Consider the following 20,727-nt stretch of genomic DNA (forward strand, 5'->3'; position numbering starts at 1 on the left):
CGAACATGAAGGTTACGGTGCAGAACCTCATTGCCGCGATTCACCATACCTTCGACATCACTGACGCCCCTGCGAAATCCTCAGATCAGGAGGTTTCGTTCAAACGGGCGGAAACACCTTCCAGGGTGTTTCCCTTTCATTCCGAGTTTGGGAAGATTTTTACCAAGGAAAGGGAAGATCCGACTAGACGCTTTCAAAGAGGAAAGCGTCTCGGCGTGCTGTATCCGTTTGCTAAAGAGCTCACGGACAACTGGGCCGCTTCTCCTTCAGTGGACCCTCCCGTATCCAGACTCTCTAATAATACTGTTCTTCCGCTGTCGGGTGTAGCGTCTCTTAAAGATTCTAATGACAGAATCATAGAATCCCTAGCAAAGTCTGCCTTCGAGGCGGCATCTGCGGCGGTATGTCCAGTCTTTGCTTCATCTTGGGCAGCAAAGGCTATATCCGCTTGGGCAGAGGACCTTCGGCAGGGCATTCTGGATAAGGCACAACCGGAGCATTTGGCCGATCTCGCCAATCAGATTTCCCATGCGGGGGATTATCTGCTTTCTGCTTCCTTGGATGCCGCATCTTGCGCGGTTCAGGCGTCAAGCAACATCGTGGCAATCCGACGTACAATTTGGCTCAAGGCCTGGCAGGCGGACTTGTCCTCTAAAAAGTCTGACTAATCTGCCTTTTCAAGGAGTGCGTCTCTTTGGGTCCCAATTGGACCAGATTATTAAGGACGCTACCGGAGGTACGAGTTCTCCCCCAATCCAAGCCTCGCAGACCTCCTCCAAGGCGTCAGTTCCGTCCCTTTCGGTCTTTCCGCCGTTTCAATGCGGCGGAAAACCCTTCCAACCAGCAAAGGCCACAAGCACGTCAGGAAAGAAAGAAGGTCTCCATCAGGCCCACTCCGTCCTGGCGGTCCCACTCCTCCCAGGGAAGACCACCCAGATCTAGATCTGGACGGTCTACGTCCGCATGACTATCATCGGTCTTCCGTGGGTCCCTTCCAATTGGGAGGTCGACTTCTTTTCTTCAGCGACGTCTGGTTCGCCTCAGTAGAGGACGCTTGGGTCAGAGAGGTTGTATCGACAGGATACAAAATAGAGTTTGTTTCTCTTCCACGGGATCGCTTCTTCCATCCCGTCGCCACGGGATCCTGCCTTGATCCCGGGGTTCGGTTATCGCCTCTCTCCTCAGCTCCGGGGTGATTGTGCTCGTTCCTGAATCGGAACGATTCACAGGGTTTTATTCAAACCTGTTTGTGGTGCCGAAAAAGGACGGGGCGGTTCGACCCATCTTGGATCTCAAGTTACTCAACAAGAGAGTTCGCCTCCGCCACTTCCGGATGGAGTCGGTTCGCTCGGTGATTGCCTCCATGAAGGAGCAGGAATTCATGTGTTCCATAGACATCCAAGATGCCTATCTACACGTGCCCATATTTCCCGGACATCCGAAGTTCCTGTGGTTTGCGATTCACCACGAACATTATCAGTTCGTCGCGCTCCCTTTTGGGCTCGCCACCGCTCCCAGGGTCTTCACGAAGATTATGGCGGCGTTGATGGCCTTGTTGAGGATCAGAGGTCTTGTTCTTTTTCCGTATCTCGACGATATTCTGATCAAGGCTCCCTCCTTTCATCAGGCCCGCCTAAGTATGGCGATCGTTCTAGACACCCTGTCCAGTTTTGGGTGGATCGTCAACCGGAAAAAGTCCTGTCTGATCCCTACTCAACGCCTTGTGTTTCTGTGCCTTCTTTTCGACACTCGTCGGTCAAGGGTATTTCTCCCACAAGACAAGATTCTTTCCCTGCAGCAGGGCGTCCGATCACTACAGATCGCACGGTTTTCATCTCTCAGGACAGCCATGAGGATTCTGGGGAAGATGGTGGCAGCAATAGAGGCAGTTCCCTTTGCCCAGTTTCACGCCAGGCCCCTCCAGCAGGCCATTTTGTCCAGGTGGAACAGGTCGGCTCTGTCTCTGGATCGTCCGGTTCGTCTTTCATGCCGGATCAAGCGGTCTCTCAACTGGTGGTTGACGTCTCCCCTCATTCTCTCGGGGCGGTCCTTTCTTCCCAGATTGGCACAAAGGACGCCAGCCTCATCGGCTGGGGTGCAGTGTTCCGCAATCACTGTTCAGGGTCGATGGTCGACTCAGGAATCAGCTCTGCAGATCAATGTCCTAGAGATACGAGCGATCCTTCTGGCTCTCGTCCACTGGGAACGGCGCCTCAAGGGCCTGCCTGTCAGGATTCAAACAGACAATGCCACAGCGGTGGCGTATATCAACCGACAAGGGGGGACACGAAGTGTCTCAGCCCTGGCGGAAGTGTCCAGAATTCTTCAATGGGCAGAGACCTTTGTTCCAACAATTTCCGCGGTTCACATTCCCGGCGTGGACAACTGGGCCATCGATTTTCTAAGCCGCGAGGGTCTCGCGGCAGGGGAATGGTCCCTACATCCGGAGGTGTTTCATCTGCTCTGCCGTCGGTGGGGAACCCCGGACGTAGACCTCATGGCGTCTCGCCTCAAAAGGAAGGTACCACAATTCGTGTCCAGGTCTCGGGACCCCCTGGCAGTGGGCGCCGACGCTCTGGCCGTTCCTTGGTCACAGTTCGAGCTCCCCTACCTGTTCCCTCCCCTGCCTCTTCTTCCCAAGCTGTTGAAGAAAATCAAGGCAGAAGGGATTCCAGTCGTCCTCATCGCCCCGAATTGGCCCAGAAGGTCTTGGTTCGCGGACATTGTCAACCTTCTCGCGGACGCCCCCTGGAAGCTTCCCGACAGGGCAGATCTGCTGTCGCAAGGCCCGATTTGCCACCCCAATTCTCGGTCGCTCAATTTAACGGCGTGGCTGTTGAGACCGAGGTTTTGAAACGGGCAGGATTCTCTGACCGAGTGATTCATACCATGATCCGCGCCAGAAAGCCTTCCTCTTCCAAGATCTATTACCGTACTTGGAAAGCCTATTTCTCCTGGTGTGAGGCCAATGACATCGCAGCCATGGTTTTTTTCGCTTCCTTCTGTTCTGGCGTTTCTTCAGACAGGGCTGGATGCGGGGCTTGCTCTCAGTTCCTTGAAGGGTCAAGTTTCGGCACTGTCCATTTTATTTCAGAAGACGCTGGCCTCCCGGCCCCAGGTCAAAACTTTTCTTCAGGGTGTGGCTCACACGGTTCCTCCGTACCGAGCGCCCGTGGATCCTTGGGATCTTAATTTCGTTCTTGGGGTTCTGCAAGGTCCTCCTTTTGAACCTCTCTGGGATGTTTTCCTTGCCCTCCTTTCTTGGAAGGTGGCCTTTCTGGTGGCCATTACTTCCATCCGACGTGTGTCAGAATTAGCGGCCCTTTCTTGCCGCTCTCTTTTTGGTACTTCATCAGGACAAGGTAGTTCTGCGGCCTCCGCCCTCTTTACTTCCGAAGGTGGTATCTTCGTTTCACCTCAATGAGGACATTGTTCTGCCATCCTTCTGCCCGAGCCCAGCTCATCCTCGGGAGCGATCCTTGAACAAGCTGGACCTGGTCAGGGCATTGAGAGTCTATCTAGCCAGGACATCTTCCTTGCGGAAGTCAGACTCTCTGTTTATCATTCCAGACGGTGCAAGGAAAGGTCACCCAGCCTCAAAGGCCACTATTGCTCGCTGGATCAGATCGGCAATTTTGGAGGCATACCGGGTCAAGCATCGTGCAGCTCCTTCAGGGATCAGAGCGCACTCTACCCGGGCGGTGGGTGCCTCCTGGGCGGTGCGCCACACAGCTTCCGCGCTGCAGCTTTGCAAAGCTGCAACGTGGTCTTCGGTTCACACTTTTGTGAAATTCTACAGGGTCCACACCTACGCTTCGGCGGACGCCAGCCTAGGTAGAAGGATTCTGCAGGCCGCGGTGGTGAGTCCACTGGCCTGATGGAAGTTTGTTTCCCACCCCAGGGACTGCTTTGGGACGTCCCATGGTCTCTGTGTCCCCCAATAAGGCGAACGAGAAAACAGGATTTTTTGGGTTGCTTACCGTAAAATCTGTTTCTCGGAGCCTTCATTGGGGGACACAGCACCCTCCCATGTTCTACAACTCCTGTTCTTATGTTTGTCGATTGAAAACAGAACGAACAACTCAACTGTAACCAATCTATTCCGTTACTTCTCCTACTGCTTTCTCACTAACTGAGGAATTTCCTGCCGGTCGGTGGGGTGTATACGGAGGAGGAGGAGCTAACCTTTTTTGTGCATAGTGTCAGCCTCCTAGTGGCAGCAGCATACACCCATGGTCTCTGTGTCCCCCAATGAAGGCTCCGAGAAACAGATTTTACGGTAAGCAACCCAAAAAATCCTGTTATTCTCTATCCCACTAAGGAAAAAAAATTCTAAGAAAACCATTGTCTCCTTCAAACCTGGGAATGAATCATGAATAACATAAATAGTTACCGCTTTGTGATGGGCGAGTAGATTGTTGGCACATCCTCCGAAGACAAATATCTCCCCCTCTTTACTAGCACATGCCGTATGCCACAACCTGCAAGCATCACACAGGATATTACCAGACAGTTATGGCACGTCCTATATGTCACTGGTGCGGGCCGCACCTCCTGAGACCGGCGCCCATCACTCGTCCTCCGTGTAAGGGCTCATTCTCACTTGCGAGAGACTAGCACGATTCTCGTGCGAGTCTCTCGCATGAAAACCTGGCACTGCAGCCGGCACTGGGACTGGAGCGTGCGACTGCATAGAAATACATGTAGCCGCACGCTCCGGTCTGAGTCTCTTGCAAGTGAGTATGAGCTCTAACTGTGGCCATACATATAACCAGTTCAGGGCCAAGCCACTTAGCCCCATGACTAACCACATTTTTGTGCATGTGGCTGAATAAGTTTTTCATTCAAGTTTCATGATGTACAATAATAAATTATATTGTGGTACCGTGTTAGAAAGAAAAATTGATGTGAATACTTTTCCGCCCAATGATGACAAAAGTATTCTCAGGGTGATACCTTTATTGGCTAACCAGAAAATATGTTTGAAAGCTTTCAGAGCACAGTGGCTCCTTCTTCAGGCATGATAACAAATGGATTAATAAGAAAAAAGCACAAAATTTAAGGGATACTACAGTAGGATATTTGTTCATTAGGTGGGAGGTGTGATGCCTCTAAAGTTGAGTCAAGGAAATTGAATTAGCATTTTGTTACAAATGGAGAGGCAGTTGGAATGATGTTCTTAGTTGTCTGAAGTCCTTCTGGTGGAAGTGTGAACTGTGTCCATGTAGTGAGTCATAAATCTAGGTGTTATATTGAGTCCTAGTGTCAAAGTGTTGAATATCCTTATAAGTTTAAATTCCCAAATTTTTCTCTCTGTCATCCTTAAAATGACCTTTTAGTATTAAGACTTTTAAGTCTGTCATACAATGTCCAGTTCCAGAGAAATGTTTTCCCACAAGCGTGTCCATTTCATTCCTGATTGAATTTACACAGACATACATTCTTGTTTGTAGTTTTTGCATGGTTTCCCCAATATAGATAGCTCCAGGGCACCTCGTGCATTGTATCATGTACACCACATTGGAGGATTTATATGAAAAGGAACCCATGACCTTATAGTCTTGATTTGTGTTTGGTACGCGGACTGTGTTTGTTGGTAATATGTGGGTACAAGTTTTGCATTTTTTATTGTTACATGGGAAGGTACCAGTCATTGATGGTGATGAGAGGACACTTCTGACAAGGAGATTCCTTAAGTTAGGGGGCTGTTTGTAGGAGAGAAGTGGTAGTTCTGGGAATATGTCTTTCAATTTGTGGTCTCTGTGGAATATGGGTTGGAGATCAGCACCAATTTTCCTTAGGATGCTCATGTGGGGGTTGTATGTCACCACAAGAGGTACCCTGTTGTTGTCCTCTCTCAGTCTGTAATCCAGGAGGCTGCTTCTTGGGATTCTTGTAGCCCTGTGGATCAGTTCATCTATTACCAGTGGATGGTATCCTTGTTGTAGGAATGTATTCCTCAGTGACAGCAGCTGTAGTTCCCTGTCTTTACTGTCTGAACAGATCCGAATATATCTCAGAGCTTGACTGTAGATGATGGATTTTTTTGTGCGTCTTGGATGAAAGCTGTTCCATCTAAGAAATGACAGACGTCCTATGGGCTTATGGTAAATTGATGTTTGTATGGCGTTGTCCTTGATGTATATGGTCAAGTCCAGAAAATGTATTTGTGACTTTGAAAAGTTGAGGGTGAGCTTGATGGTTGTGTGGTATTTGTTGAAGTTATTGTGGAAGGTGAGCAGATCGTCTTTTGAGCCTGTCCAGATTATTAGCAGGTCATCAATGTAGCAGAAGTATGCAAGAGGTTTAATAGAGCAAGATGACAAAAACTCCTCCTCCAGTTTCGCCATAAATAAGTTAGCATATTGTGAGGACATTTTGCTTCCCATGGCGCTGCCCATACACTGTTGGTATAAATTGTTCCCAAAGGAAAAATAGTTGTGATGGAGCACAAACCTGATGAGTTGCAGTGTTGGTTCTGTGGCTAGATTGTTCTTTTGAAGGAAATATTTGCATGCTGCAATTCCATCCTCATGAGGAATGTTTGAATATAGAGACTCTACATCCATGGTGGCTAGTATCGTGTCCTCCGGAAGTGGGCCCAGAGCTGACAATTTGCAAAGATTATCTGTGGTGTCCTGGATATAGCTGGGTGTGTGCTTCACCAAGGGTTTCAGAATGTTCTCCACCCAGCCGGAGATATTCTCAGTTAAAGTCCCAATACCAGAGATGATAGGCCTCCCAGGATTACCTTCTTTATGTATTTTAGGCAACATGGAGAAGGTTTCCCGTTTGGGGATTGCCTGGTATTAGTTCCAGCAGTGAGGATGAAGTAGAATCAAATCCATTGATGACACGTGTTAGTTCCTCTGTGTATTTTTTGGTGGGATCTTCCTGAAGTGGTGTAGTATTTTATATCCAAGAGTTGTCTGTTTGCTTCCTGAATGTAATCTGTCGTGTTCCTGATGACTACAGCTCCTCCTTTGTCTGCTGGTTTGATGATGATATTGTTGTTGGCTTTTAAGGATTGTATGGCTTTTCTTTCCTCCAAACTGATATTGTTTGGCACTTTATGGTGTCTGTCCAAAATGTCAGATTTAACTTTTTGACTCACTACATGGACACAGTTCACACTTCCACCAGAAGGACTTCAGACAACTAAGAACATCATTACAACTGCCTCTCCATTTGTAAGAAAATGCAAATTCGATTTCCTTGACTCATCTTTAGGAGGCATCACACCTCCCACCTAATGAACAAATATCCTACTGTAGTATCCCTTAAATGTTGTGCTTATTTCTTATTAATCCATTTGTTATCTTACCTGGAGAAGGAGCCACTGTGCTCTGAAAGCTTGCAAACATTTTCTGGTTAGCCAATAAAAGTATCACCCTAAGAATACTTTTGTTATCATTGGGCGGAAAAGTATTCACATCATTCCAAGTTTCAAAATTTTTGCAGCTACTTTTCGTGTTATATCGGGCTTCATTTTTCCGACTATTTTTTGATGCTGTATATCAGTGGGAAAAAGAAAAAAAAATCCCAGATTTTTTTTTTTTTTTTTATGACCACTAAAATGCATTTTAAAATGTGTACCCCCTGCTGTAAGGATTATTTCTATAGATTAGACACTTTTTCCTGACAGTGTTTGGTAATTATTTGGATTGGCAGAGGCTTTTTTTATTTTTTTTTATTTTACACACGGTGCCCTCTCTCATAAGAAATTAATGGGGAATTTCAAAATTTAAAGGGAACCAGTCACCTCAGAAAGCTCTGTTTAGCTACAGATATGGGTTAATCTACAGGTAAATGGCTGTACAAAGCTGCCCAGGCCCCTTACAGAGCAGATACCAGGAGTAAATTAACTTTCCTCATGAAAATTACTGACTTTCAGTCATGTGCAATTCGGTTAGGCCCATTCTAGATCTCAAGCAAAAGGAATCATTTTGATGGTTTCTGGAGACTTCGCACAATATTCCAGCAATCAGTGGTGTCTAAAAGGCAAATTTCTGTCATGTGTTCACAATCCCATCATCCTTTCCTTAGATTTGCTGCAGATTCTTTTCAACTCCAGCTTGTCGCTGTACTCTTTGGCCTTACATCCCAGGGTCTTCTCCAAAGTCCAGGTGCCACATATTCTCAAAGTATCACATACCAGGACAACCTTCTGATGAGAGCCTGACCAAGGAGCATGACCTATCCAGCTTACATATAACCCTAGGGATCCCTGGCATACTTTAGCTGGATCGTTTGATCTTAGCACGAGGACTTTCTGGAAATATTGAACACTAAAGGGCCCGTTACACATAGCGATATCGCTAGCAATATCGCTGTAACGCCACTGGTTTTGTGACGTAGCAGCGATATTGCTAGCGATATCGCTACATGTGATACTTACCGCCGACCGGCTCCCCCGCTGGCTATCGCTGATCGCGTGAGAACGTCCTGGACCATTTCTCGTCGGGGGCTTCCTGTGGCGCCGACGAGCGACGCGTGGTCGCGGGCGGGCGGAAGTCAAGATCGCTGCGTCTGACAGGTAAGTAGCGACCCCCGACCGCTGCTATGTTGCTGGTGAGATCTGCCTGTGTGGCAGCTCACTAGCGACCACTTAGCGATGCACCAGCGATCCATATCGTTGTCGGGATCGCTGGTGCATCGCTTAGAGTAACGGTACCCTTAGGTAAGATGAGTTTCTCTCCCCTCAGAGAAACTCATCCAGTTTGTGGGGTCTCTCAAGACCAAAGTCCCAGTTCCCCAATGGCCACACCACCTTTTGTTGTGCTCCACTTTGCATCTTACAAGAGACCTGGGCTTCTTCAGTGACATCTCTCAAGGCCAGCCTGCCTGATCTCATAGTATGGGTGTGATCAATAGGCTGTAAGGCGGCATGGTGTACTACAAGTATCAATGTGACTGGCACCTTCCACAAGTCCTGCATGAAGAGTAAAATACTCTCCTATCCACTATAACTGCATGCCATTTGTCCTGCGTCTCACCTTGGTTTACCCGCATGGCAGCTCTGGAAGGGTATCCACTCGTTCCTTTTAATACTGTAAATCCAGGTGTCACCTGAAAGAGATCCACACAATAAGACACATCAGATCCATAGTTACCCACAGTGAGACCTTTACTAGTGAGGACGGAGGGGTTAAGCTTGTAGCGTCTATGCCTAAAGGAGGAGCGCTCTTGCTTACGATGCCGTCATGCTTTTTGCCATGCTGTAAATGTATGATGTGTGGCCCTGGTATAAATACGCTCTCCATTATAAATGGCAGAGGTTGGAGGTTCCTAGCATGATGAGAGCACAGTTGGGGCCTCCAAGACGACATAGGAGGCCGATAAATGCTTCTGCACCGACACTTGCATTACGTTCCAGATAAAGGCAGAGACACCGTGACTTGCTCCAGTATGGCATGGTGGCTGCTTCTTACCAGATCCAAAACTACTAGGCCAGTAGTCTATATGTGTTATAGATCAGAGTGAACAAAGCAGGAGCTGTAACCTTGTGCAAAATCTCAAATACAAGTCAGGTGGTTAGGCCTCTTTCACACATCAGTTTTTCGCCATCGGTCATAATCCGTCGTTTTGAAAAAAAAAAAACAAAAAAAAAAACACGAACTGGCGACTGATGCCGCTGGATCCGTTTTTTTTCATAGACTTGTATTAGCGACGGATTGTGACGGATGGCCGCACGTTTCATCCATCGTCCGACGGATCCGTCGGAAAATCTTTGTTAATCGGCCGGAGACGACAGACAAAGTAACGTTTTTTGTGTAAGTCGAAAAGTCGGACAGCGACGGATTCCTCTTTTCAACTGAGCATGCCCGGAATAATTTTTCTTCCTTTATTTTAACCCCTGCGGCTGCTTTTTCCATTCTGGCACATAAAAAAAATCTCTCTCGAATCCTATTCCGTTACATTCCTACAGTTCCGGCTTTGACGGATCCGTCCAAAAAAATGGATCCGGTGCATCAGTATTTTTACAATTTGTACAGGATCCGTTTTTTTCACACTTTGACGGATTGTGACTGATAGCAAAAAACTGATGTGTGAAAGAGGCCTTAAAGAGGTGAAATAGTAGTCTGCAGTATGAGGCAAGGAGCGTAGTGCTTAGAAGCCCTGTGTTATGGAGATTGCAAGAGCTGTTGTGAAGATGGCCTAATGGCTGGATATGGGCAGCTTCAGTGCCCAGCGTTCCTACCATGATAGAGGCAAAGTTTCGACTACTACAGCATCAGACAGCAAAGTTTAAGCCACTGTCAATCAAGCTGGATCACACAGCCCCGGTTAGTAAGAAGTCAGGAGGAAGGGGAGAGGTGCACTCTACAAGAACAGTGATGTGAATAACCATTTAAAAGGAATTAAATAATTTTTGACGGGGCAACTGCAATGATTTTATGTGCGGCAGAGCTGTACATGTTGCATCAAAAGACTTACTCAATGGCTGTTTGTCAGTGGTAAATCCACCAAAGAGAAACAGGGTGTCTGCGGAGGCTCGTGTTAATGAATGCCAGGATCTGCCCACTGGAATTACCCCCTGAGGAATTCTGCAATCAAAAAATGAAAGAAATTAGACTAATTTTAATCAAACAGAATTTAGTTATGCCTATCGTGATGATGGAAATCAGTGCAACCGGGTAAGCAGTATGGCATGGAGGTGGTTATGCTTCTATGGACGCAGACTCTTTTTGCATCCAAGTTATTATGTGAAAATAGGCACAAAATCTGACTGTGTGCGTCAGAGCCATTCCTCTGAAGTCACACAGTGCCCGGTGTACTCACATTGAGACACCGTCCGGATTCAGCAGACACACTGGTGACAGTTTGTGCTCACTGTCAGTCGTGTTTCTAGCAAAGCACGTATGGCCGACTTCAGTGTGCCCCTCGTAATTACAGTCCATATCTACTGTATTTTTTATTGAGCAATATTGGACATTTTATTTTTGTTTTGCCATTTGCGCTACCGGTAGAGTTGACCTTTTCCTATACCGCGCTGTTGTTAAAGGGCAGCATCATGTGACATAGCAGGGAAGTGCCGATATATACCGCATTACTTACACTTCATGCCATTCCCAGGTGTCAAAATTCAGATAATAGAGATCATTCATTCTGGAGTCCTAGAAAACAAAGGAAAATGGTTTCCAGGAAACTCTTCCAATGTGACACAGGCCACGTGAGATACTCCGCTGTATAAAGTGGCACTCACCCTGTATCTACCACCAAACACATAACCTCTATTCCCAACGCTGGCACAGGCATGTGCAGCTCGAGGAGAGGGACTTTTACCCTGTAGAGAAGATTGGCGATTGCCCAGGTTTTTTTTTCACGGTTCACACAGTTATTTCTTCCTATACAAGTTGTGAACATAAGTATTTATTACCGTGGTCACAATGCGATGCCAGGTGAAGCTGTCTAGATGAAGAGCGTGGACGTGATTGTTCCAACCTCTGGGAAGTCCTATATTCTGGAGATCACCAGACACAGACTAATTACGGGATCAGTGATAGTTTAGTATACAAGTCATCCTTATAGCGATGTACACGATTCCTTGTCCACATTGTATCCCATTCTCAAAGAAAAACATCTCATGAGCCAGCAGGAAAGTGGTGGGTGGTCTCCCCTCCGTGGGTGCATTGCATCATGCTGCTGGTATTCCAAGGACATTTATGGCATATCCACAGAGCTAATGGGATCTATGCTTATAGTCTATCCTTAAGCTAGATTATCAATATCGGATTGGTGGAGATCCCCATCCACATGACCCAAAGAATAAAGTAACCACTGCACTTGATAAAGCGTTGTGGCGCAAAGTGAGGCTAGGTGTACACTATGCCTGTAGCTTATTGGAACCTCTCCAATAAAGATCCTTTATTCTTCAACGATCCATGTGGCGTAGCAGTGTACCCGGGTCCCCGGATAACAGTGCGCTCACCAAATCCTGTATAACTATCAAGTTAATCAATTAACTGGGTGAGGCAGTTATCCCACAGAGTGACACCACCGGGAACACTGAACTACACCCATCATAAATAATAGAGTCCTTCCAACAACAATGCCATTTCCGCATCTTTAGTACATAAACCATAACAGAGGTTGATGTACACGTGTGTGGATGGACTCTCCTTTTCCTCCCCTGAGCAGGAGGTCTCCAAGTTCTCCACATCATAAGCCAAATACAGAAACAGGATCAATATTCAATATAATATACGTACTCCAAAAGAGGTTTCATCATACTCAAATGTCCCGATTGGATCATCTTCATAATAACCATATCCGCCAAAGTAGATAAGCCTGGAAGATAGATAAGAGCCATGACAGCTGCAGCCTCTGCACAGGAGCGACAATGGGAAAAGATAAGGCTGCATTCACTCGTCCTTGTGACGTCCATTTATTTCTCACACAGCACAAGGACCCCGAGACTACGTTCCCATGATCCAGAAGTGGCAGCGCTTTGGACGCAACGTATTTTTGCTGTGTCAAAAACGCCGCGTTCCATTGAACACAGATAAATACGTGTTCTCTGAACCAAACAGATTTACGGCCCTCAATACATTCTTTTCATGAGATTTCTGTTGTGGAGACTAGCTTCTCCACAAGAGAAATTCACATGCTGCAGTCTGGAGAGATGTGCCGCATGTCGTGAACGCAGGTGTACAAGCACACATCCACTATGCTGCAATATCTGGAGGCTGCGACGCTATATAAATATGCAGCGTCAAACCCGCAGCAATTTCTGATCATTGCCACGTACACAGAACGTTTCACTGAAAATGGATTTTTGTCTCCGGTCCGTGAGACTCATCTCTTTTCAGCATCAGACTCGGCCATTAAAGTCTATGGGCATCAGTGTAAAACAGATGAAAAGCAAAAGATGAGACTTTGTACTTCAGTTTTCCATCAGAGTTTCCTCTGGTTTTAATTGATTTATTGCCACGTGTCATATAAAAAAAAACAAAAAAAAACAGAACTTCTAGTTATATGTCTTGTATGGAGAAGGAAAAAACTATGTTAAAAAAAAGCGAAAATAATTCACATACAAAAAGAAAAAAAAAAAAAAAACCCACACATTTAAAGCAATGCAGACACTCACTTGTACCGATACACCCACACCCCCAGTTTATCCTTTGGAGATGGCGGAGGTCCTTTATACTCTATCCTTTCCCAGAAAAGATCACCGTCTCTAGAGTTCAGGTTTAACATGAAAAGCTGGAAAGGAATGAATAAAAAAATAACAATACACATATAATCAAGAAAACTATCCCGCTATCCGGCAATGCTTTGCAGCACTCCGGGTTAAGCACTCACCATGTTGGTGTTCCCATGGGCATGGTGACCTCCGAACAGGTACAACACCCCATCCACGAACGTGGCACAGCTGCCGGACATGGACGGGGGGACTGCTCCCTTGGTTTTCCTTCTTTGCCTGTAATATCATGGCACATAATAGAGAACTATAGACCATATAAATTTAATTCAGGTAAAAAAAAAAAAAAAAAAAAAACAAAACCGCAGAAATGAAGTACAATACTGACTTGTTCCTGCAGGAGGAGGTGTCGTTTCAATTGCACCATTCATTTTACCAAATAATCTACTGAAAAATGGGCAAATATATATGTGGTTTATATTAGCATTTTCCGAGACTTGCATCTTTATCTTACGTTGTGAACGCTTTTCATTGCATTTTTGGGAGATACGCAACCTTAAAACCAGCAATTCCTTCTTTATCGCACTTAATGATATGTAACCCCTAAGGCAGTGGTCCCCAACCTTTCTGACCTTGAGAGCCACATTCAGCACAGAGAGGGGCGCGAGCCACATTCAGCACTGACCCCCTTCAAAGTAGTGTCAACCGAATTTCCCATTACAGGTATAATGATAACCAAAGCTTTTTCACAGAAATCACTCCAAAGCAGTACACTGAGATCCAGGGGTTCCCACAATACCCCCATTCAGTATTCTCCCATTAAGGTCTCCTAACACACTGTCACATCCAGCCTTGAGCACCTCCTCTAACAGGTAGTACCATCCTCCAGCGTACCACACCTAAAACATCTCTAAACCCCTAAGACCAGTATATGTGCATCCAGATCTGCTCTTCTGTGCAGGCTACTCACAAAATTCACCATTTTGAGATGTGCTCTTCATACCTGTTTGCTAGACCTGGACCTAATGCACCAAGCTGGCAGACAGTCACGAGCCACACTTCATGGGACCGCGAGCCACGCCGCGCCCGAGCTACAGGTTGGAGATAGAGATGTGCTTGTTTTTGGGTGAAAACACAACGATTTGGGACTTATGTTTTTTATTAATATTTCCCCTGAGCCTGAATGTAGATTGTATGCGAAATATTGAAAATCACGGTCTTCTGTGGCTCAGCTTCTGAAGTACCCATCTGCTATGGTAATCCATCGGCACCCTTCAACAACCCCTTGGTGGGGAGCTGATGGGCGCAAAACCAGGAAAGGACCACTCAATCGCCGCCATCAGAGACTGTTTGTGGCATCTAAACGGTTAAACAGCAGCGATTGGAGCAAGATGTTCAACACCCACCCTCAGTTGCTGAGCCCGCTCCATATGCCCGACCCCTCTCCATAATAGTACATTATGGAGCGGTGAGGTGTTAAGCTGCAGCCCTGGAGAACGGCCATGACACTGTGTACGGAGCATGCTGACTTCCTGCACTATGTATCGCAGCTACTGTAGGGATTGAGTTAGAGAATTAAGGCCCCCATACCCATTTGAAAAAAGTTGTCCAAACCCTTTCGGAACAGATGAGGTTGGAGGAGAAAATGATCCGCTCTGTTAAACATTAACCCCTTCCTGACATGAGACGTACTATCCCGTCCATGGGACCCGGGACCCTATGCCCATGGACGGGATAGTACGTCTACCGCGATCAGCAGCGCCCACGTGGTGAGCGCCGCTGATCGCGGCCGGGTGTCAGCTGATTATCACAGCTGACACCCGGCACAATGTGTCAGGGGCGGTCACGGACCGCCCCCGACACGTTAACCCCTTGCACACCGCGATCAAACATGATCGCGGTGTACCGGGGTTAAAGGGAAGCATCGGCAGGGAGGGGGCTCCCTCCTTGCTTCCCTGAGCCCCCCACGGCAGCGCAATGTGCAGCGCTGCTGCCGGGGGCTCCTTTCCTGCAGGCCCCCGAATCCAAGATGGCGACGGGGGCCTTCGGGGGCCTGCAGGAAGCTGGCTTCCTCAGTGCCTGCAAAGCGCAGGCATGAGGAAGCCTTCTGCAGTGCCTGTGACAGATTGCTGATCTGTCACAGTGATCTGTGATGTGACAGATCAGCGATCTGTCACAGGACAGTGATGTCCCACCTGGGACTATTTAATAAAGTAAAAAAAAAAAAAAAAAAAAAAAAAATTCGCCAAATAAATTAGAAAAAAAAAAAAAATATATATATATTCCCCCAAATAAATCCATTTTTTAGAAATAAAAAAACAAAAAAAAACAATAAAAGTACACATTAGGTATCGCCGCGTCCGTAACGACCCACCCTATAAAACTGTCCCATTAGTTAACCCCTTTAGCGAACCCCTTAAAAAATAAAAATAAAAAACGAAGCAAAAAATGATTTGTTATCATACCGCCAAACAAAAAGTGTAATAACGCGCGATCAAAAAGACGCATATAAATATCCATGGTACCGCTGAAAACGTCATCTTGTCCCGCAAAAAACGAGCCGCCACACAGCATCATCCGCAAAAAAATAAAAAAGTTATAGCTCGCAGAATAAAGCGATGCAAAAATAATTATTTTTTATATAAAATAGTTTTCATTGCATAAAACCGACAAAACATAAAAAAAACGACCTAAATAAGGTATCTCTAAGCGTACTGACCCGAAGAATAAAACCGCTTTATCAATTTTATCGCACGCGGAACTGTGTAAACGCACCCCCTCAAAAGAAATTCATGAAACGCTGGTTTTTGTTCATTCTGCGTCCCAAAAATCGGAATAAAAAGCGATCAAAATATGTCACGTGCCTGAAAATGGTACCAATAAAAACGTCAACTCGTCCCGCAAAAAATAAGACCTCACATGACTCGGTGGGTCAAAATACGGAAAAATTAGAGCTCTCAATATGTGGTGATGCAAAAACTATTTTTACAATAAAAAGCGTCTTATAGCGTGACAGCCGCCAAACATAAAAACCGCCATAAATAGTAAATCAAACCCCCCGTTATCACCCCCTTAGTTAGGGAAAAATAATAAAATAAAAAAAAGTATTTATTTCCATTTTTCCATTAGGGTTAGGGCTAGGGTTAGGGGTGTGTTGGGGTTCGGGTTGGAGTTACAATTGGGGGTTTCCACTGTTTGGGCACATCAGGTGCTCTCCAAATGCAACATGGCGTCTGATCTCAATTCCAGCCAATTCTGAGTTGAAAAAGTCAAATGGTGCTCCTTCCCTTCCAAGCTCTGCCATCCGCCCAAACAGTGTTTTACCCCCACATGTAGGGTATCAGCCTACTCAGGTCAAATTGCAAAACAATTTTTGGGGTCCAATTTCTCCTGTTACCCTTAGGAAAATAAAAAATTGGGGGCAAAAATATCATTTTTGTGGAAAAAAATGATTTTTTTATTTTCACGCCCGAGCGTTATAAACTTCTGTGAAGCACTTGGGGGTTCAAAGTGCTCACCACACATCTAGATAAGTTCCGTGGGGGGCCTAGTGTCAAAAATGGGGTCACTTGTGGGGAGTTTCAATAGCTTAGGTACATCAGGGGCTCTCCAAACGCACATGACACCCGCAGACCATTCCATCAAAGTCTGCATTCCAAAATGTCACTGCTTCCCTTCCGAGCCCCGACGTGTGTCCATACAGTAGTTTTCTCCCACATATGGGGCGTCAGCGTACTCATGACAAATTGGACAACAACTTTTGGGGTCCAATTTCTCCTGTTACCCTTGGGAAAATAAAAAAATTGGGGACTAATTGATCATGTTTGTGGAAAAAATACGATTTTTTTATTTTCATGCCCTGGCATTATAAACTTCTGTGAAGCCTTTGGGGGTTCAAAGTGCACACCTCACATCTAGATAAGTTCCTTAGGAGGTCTAGTTTTCAAAATGGGGTCATTTGTGGGGGGTTTCCACTGTTTAGGTACATTAGGGGCTCTCCAAAGGCAACATGACACCCGCAGACCATTCCATCAAAGTCTGCATTCCAAAACGACACTACTTCCCTTCCGAGCCCCGACGTGTGCCCATACAGTAGTTTTCTCCCACATATGGGGTATCAGCATACTCAGGACAAATTGGACAACAACTTTTGGGGTCCAATTTCTCCTGGTACCCTTGGGAAAATTAAAAAAAAAAATGGTGACTAAAAGATCATGTTTGTGGAAAAAATAAGAATTTTTTATTTTCACGCCCGGGCGTTATAAACTTCTGTGAAGCACTGGGGGGGTTCAAAGTGCTCACCACACATCTAGATAAGTTCCTTGGGGGGTCTAGTTTACAAAATGGTGTCATTTGTGGGGGGTTTCCACTGTTTAGGTACATCAGGGGTTTTCCAATCGCGACATGGTGTCCGATCTCAATACCAGCCAAAAACGTCAAATGGCGCTGCTTCCCTTCCGAGCTCTGCCATGCGCCCAAATAGTGGTTTACCCCCACATTTGGGGTATCAGCGTACTCAGGACAAATTGCACAATAACTTTTAGGGTCCTGTTACCCTTGGAAAAATAAGAATTGAGGGCGAAAAGATCATTTTCGTGGAAAAAATATGATTTTTTAATTGTACGGCTTTATGTTATAAACTTCTGTAAAGCCCTTGTGGGTTCAAAGTTCTCACCACATATCTAGATAAGTTCCTTGGGGGTCTAGTTTCCAAAATGGGGTCACTTGTAGGGGGTTTCCACTGTTTAGGTACATCAGGGACTCTCCAAATGTGACATGGTGTCCGATCTGAATTCCAGCCAATTTTGCATTGAAAAAGTCAAACGGCGCTCCTTCCATTCTGAGCTCTGCCATGCGCCGAAACAGTCGTTCCCCCCCACATATCAGGTATCAGCGTACTCAGGACAAATTGCACAATAACTTTTGCAGTCCAATTTCTCCTGTTACCCTTGGTAAAATAAAAAAAAATTGAACCTGAAGTATTTTTTTTCTGAAAAAAAGTTAGATGTTCATTTTTTTTTTAAATATTCAAAAAAATTCCTGTGACGCACCTAAAGGGTTATTAAACTTCTTGAATGTGGTTTTGAGCACCTTAAGGGGTGCAGTTTTTAGAATGGTGTTACTTTTGGGTATTTTCTATCATAGGCCCCTCAAAGTGACCTCAAATGTGATGTGGTCCTAAAAATAAAATGGTGTTGTAAAAATGAGAAATCGCTGGTCAACTTTTAACCCTTATAACTTCCTAACAAAAAAATTTTGGTTCCAAAATTGTGCTGATGTAAACTAAACATGTGGGAAATGTTAGTTATCAAGTTTTTTGTGTGCTGTATCTCTGTGATTTAAGGGCATAAAAATTCAAAGTTGGAAAATTGCGAAATTTTCAAAATTTTCGCCAAATTTCCGTTTTTCTCACAAATAAACGCAAGTTATTTGAATGAAATTTTACCACTAACATGAAGTACAATATGTCACGAGAAAACAATGTCAGAATCACCAGGATCCATGGAAGCGTTCCAGAGTTATGACCTCATAAAGGTACAGTGGTCAGAATTGTAAAAATTGGCCCGGTCATGAACGTGCAAACCACCCTTGGGGGTGAAGGGGTTAACACCCAACGCTTTTCCTCAACAGGACGAAAAGCTGATGCCAGAGGAGTCCGATAGAGACTGTCCCATAGAGCCAAGCGCTCCTATATGGGGGAGTCAGGAAAAATGGTCGTCAGCTACATAAAGTGTATGACCAGCTTATGAATCATCGGACTGATAGAATTCAAGTCACAAAATAAGCAATTAAGAGACTACAACTGGCAATACCAATTTAATTCATGGCCCTGATTTACACTCACCAGGTTACTCCATTTACCATGTCGTAAATCCAGATTTCATCCCGTGGCAAGTAGAAATCATAAAATCCTCGAACAGGAGCATTCTGTGACAAATAAATGTGAATGAATTATGGATACAGAATAAAAGTATACATACTTTACAGAAACCTGGATTTCTGAATCAGGTCGTAATCTGTTGGGACATTTACATCAACACACCAGCAAATGACACAGGGCTCAGATCAGAGGAACCCTGCAGAATTTATTCACTTTACACATTGGGTTTATTAAACAGGGATTTTTGTGTACTCACCGTAAAATCCTTTTCTTCGAGCCATTCATTGGGGGACACAGAGACAGTGGGTGTTATGCTGCTGCCACTAGGAGGACACTAAGCAATCAGAAAGAAAAAGTTAACTCCTCCCCTGCAGTATACACCCTGCAGCTGGATGAGACATCTCCAGTTCAGTGAAAAAAGCAGGAGGAGCTTAAACAGTCAACAGTAACGAACTATGTCAAAACCTAAGAATGCTACAAATGAGCCAGTAGGCTAAACAGGGCGGGTGCTGTGTCCCCCAATGAAAGGCTCGGAGAAAAGGATTTTATGGTACACAAAAATCCCTATTTCTCCTACGCCTCATTGGGGGACACAGACAGTCGGACGTCCTAAAGCAGTCCCTGGGTGGGGAGCATACATCTGCTAATACCCCATGTAACTCTGAGTTAAGACTGAGGTACTGCCGCTTGCAGGATGCGTCTGCCGAGAGCTGCGTCTGCCGAGAGCTGCATCTGCAGAGGCCTGAGAATGAATTTGGTAATGTTTTGAAAACGTATGCAGACTGGACCAAGTTGCAGCCTTGCAGACCTGTTCTGCCGTGGCCTGGTACCGAATGGCCCACTGACCGGGTAGAGTGCGCCTTAATCCCCGCAGGGACGGGCGCGTTTCTGACACGGTAGGATTCCTGAATTGCAGAGCGAATCCACCAGGCTAGCGTTGCTTTGGACGCGGCTAGGCATTTCCTATGCCCCTGAGGAAGTATGAACAGGGCATCTGACCTGCGGAAGGGAGTCGTCCGCGAGATGTACCGTCTCAGCGCCCTAACCACATCCAGGGTGTGGAGGGCCTTCTCAATGCGATGGACTGGTGCCGGACAAAAGGAAGGCAAAACAATTTCCTTGTTGAGATGGAAAGAGGAAACGACCTTGGGCATGAAGGACGGGGACGTTCTGAGAACCACCTTGTCCTGATGAAAATTCAGGAACGGAGAACGGCAGGACAGAGCTGCCAATTCCAAAACTCGTCTGATTGACGTGATGGCTACTAGAAAGACCACTTTCCAAGAGAGGATGGTCAATGACACGTCCTGCAGCGGTTCAAAAGGATCCTCTTGTAAGGCCCCGAGAACCAGGTTAAGGTCCCATGGTTCTAATGGATTCCTATAAGGAGGCGCTACATGGGAGACTCCTTGAATAAACGTCCTGACCTGAGGTTTGTTGGCAATTCTTTGTTGGAAAAGCAATGACAAGGCCCTTGAGCGAGCTAAGCGCGAGACCTGATCTTAGTCCGGATTGAAGAAACGCCAATATTCTCGGAATGGAGAATACCAGAGGGGAACGACCATGATCCTTGCACCATGAAAAGAATATCTTCCAGGTGCGGTGATAGATACGTCTGGATACGGGCTTCCTAGCACTAATCATGGTGGAGATGACGTCGGGAGAGAATCCAGCCTGTGCTAAAATCCAGAATTCAACAGCC

At 45.9% G+C, this 20,727-nt stretch overlaps 1 protein-coding gene across 5 annotated transcripts in view; it reads right to left on the minus strand.

Annotated features, from left to right (window-relative positions):
* Positions 1-20,727, minus strand: part of LOC141091942 (kelch domain-containing protein 1-like) — a 77,091-nt gene that overhangs the window by 10,036 nt on the left and 46,328 nt on the right. For 4 of the 5 annotated variants that reach the window (XM_073577744.1, XM_073577743.1, XM_073577742.1 and 1 more), the window contains 10 exons: positions 18,990-19,072; positions 13,306-13,423; positions 13,091-13,206; positions 12,213-12,291; positions 11,381-11,464; positions 11,207-11,287; positions 11,059-11,117; positions 10,438-10,547; positions 8,997-9,069; positions 4,394-4,481 (listed from right to left, as the gene is read on the minus strand). In XM_073577744.1, the coding sequence (XP_073433845.1) occupies positions 4,394-4,481; positions 8,997-9,069; positions 10,438-10,547; positions 11,059-11,117; positions 11,207-11,287; positions 11,381-11,464; positions 12,213-12,291; positions 13,091-13,206; positions 13,306-13,423; positions 18,990-19,072 (891 nt within the window). The remainder of the gene's footprint in view (positions 1-4,393; positions 4,482-8,996; positions 9,070-10,437; positions 10,548-11,058; positions 11,118-11,206; positions 11,288-11,380; positions 11,465-12,212; positions 12,292-13,090; positions 13,207-13,305; positions 13,424-18,989; positions 19,073-20,727) is intronic. The other variant, XM_073577745.1, reaches the window with a different exon arrangement.

The sequence above is a fragment of the Dendrobates tinctorius genome, unplaced genomic scaffold, assembly GCF_039654945.1.
Source record: "Dendrobates tinctorius isolate UK_male_01 unplaced genomic scaffold, ASM3965494v1 ptg000057l, whole genome shotgun sequence".
Lineage (NCBI taxonomy): Eukaryota > Metazoa > Chordata > Amphibia > Anura > Dendrobatidae > Dendrobates > Dendrobates tinctorius.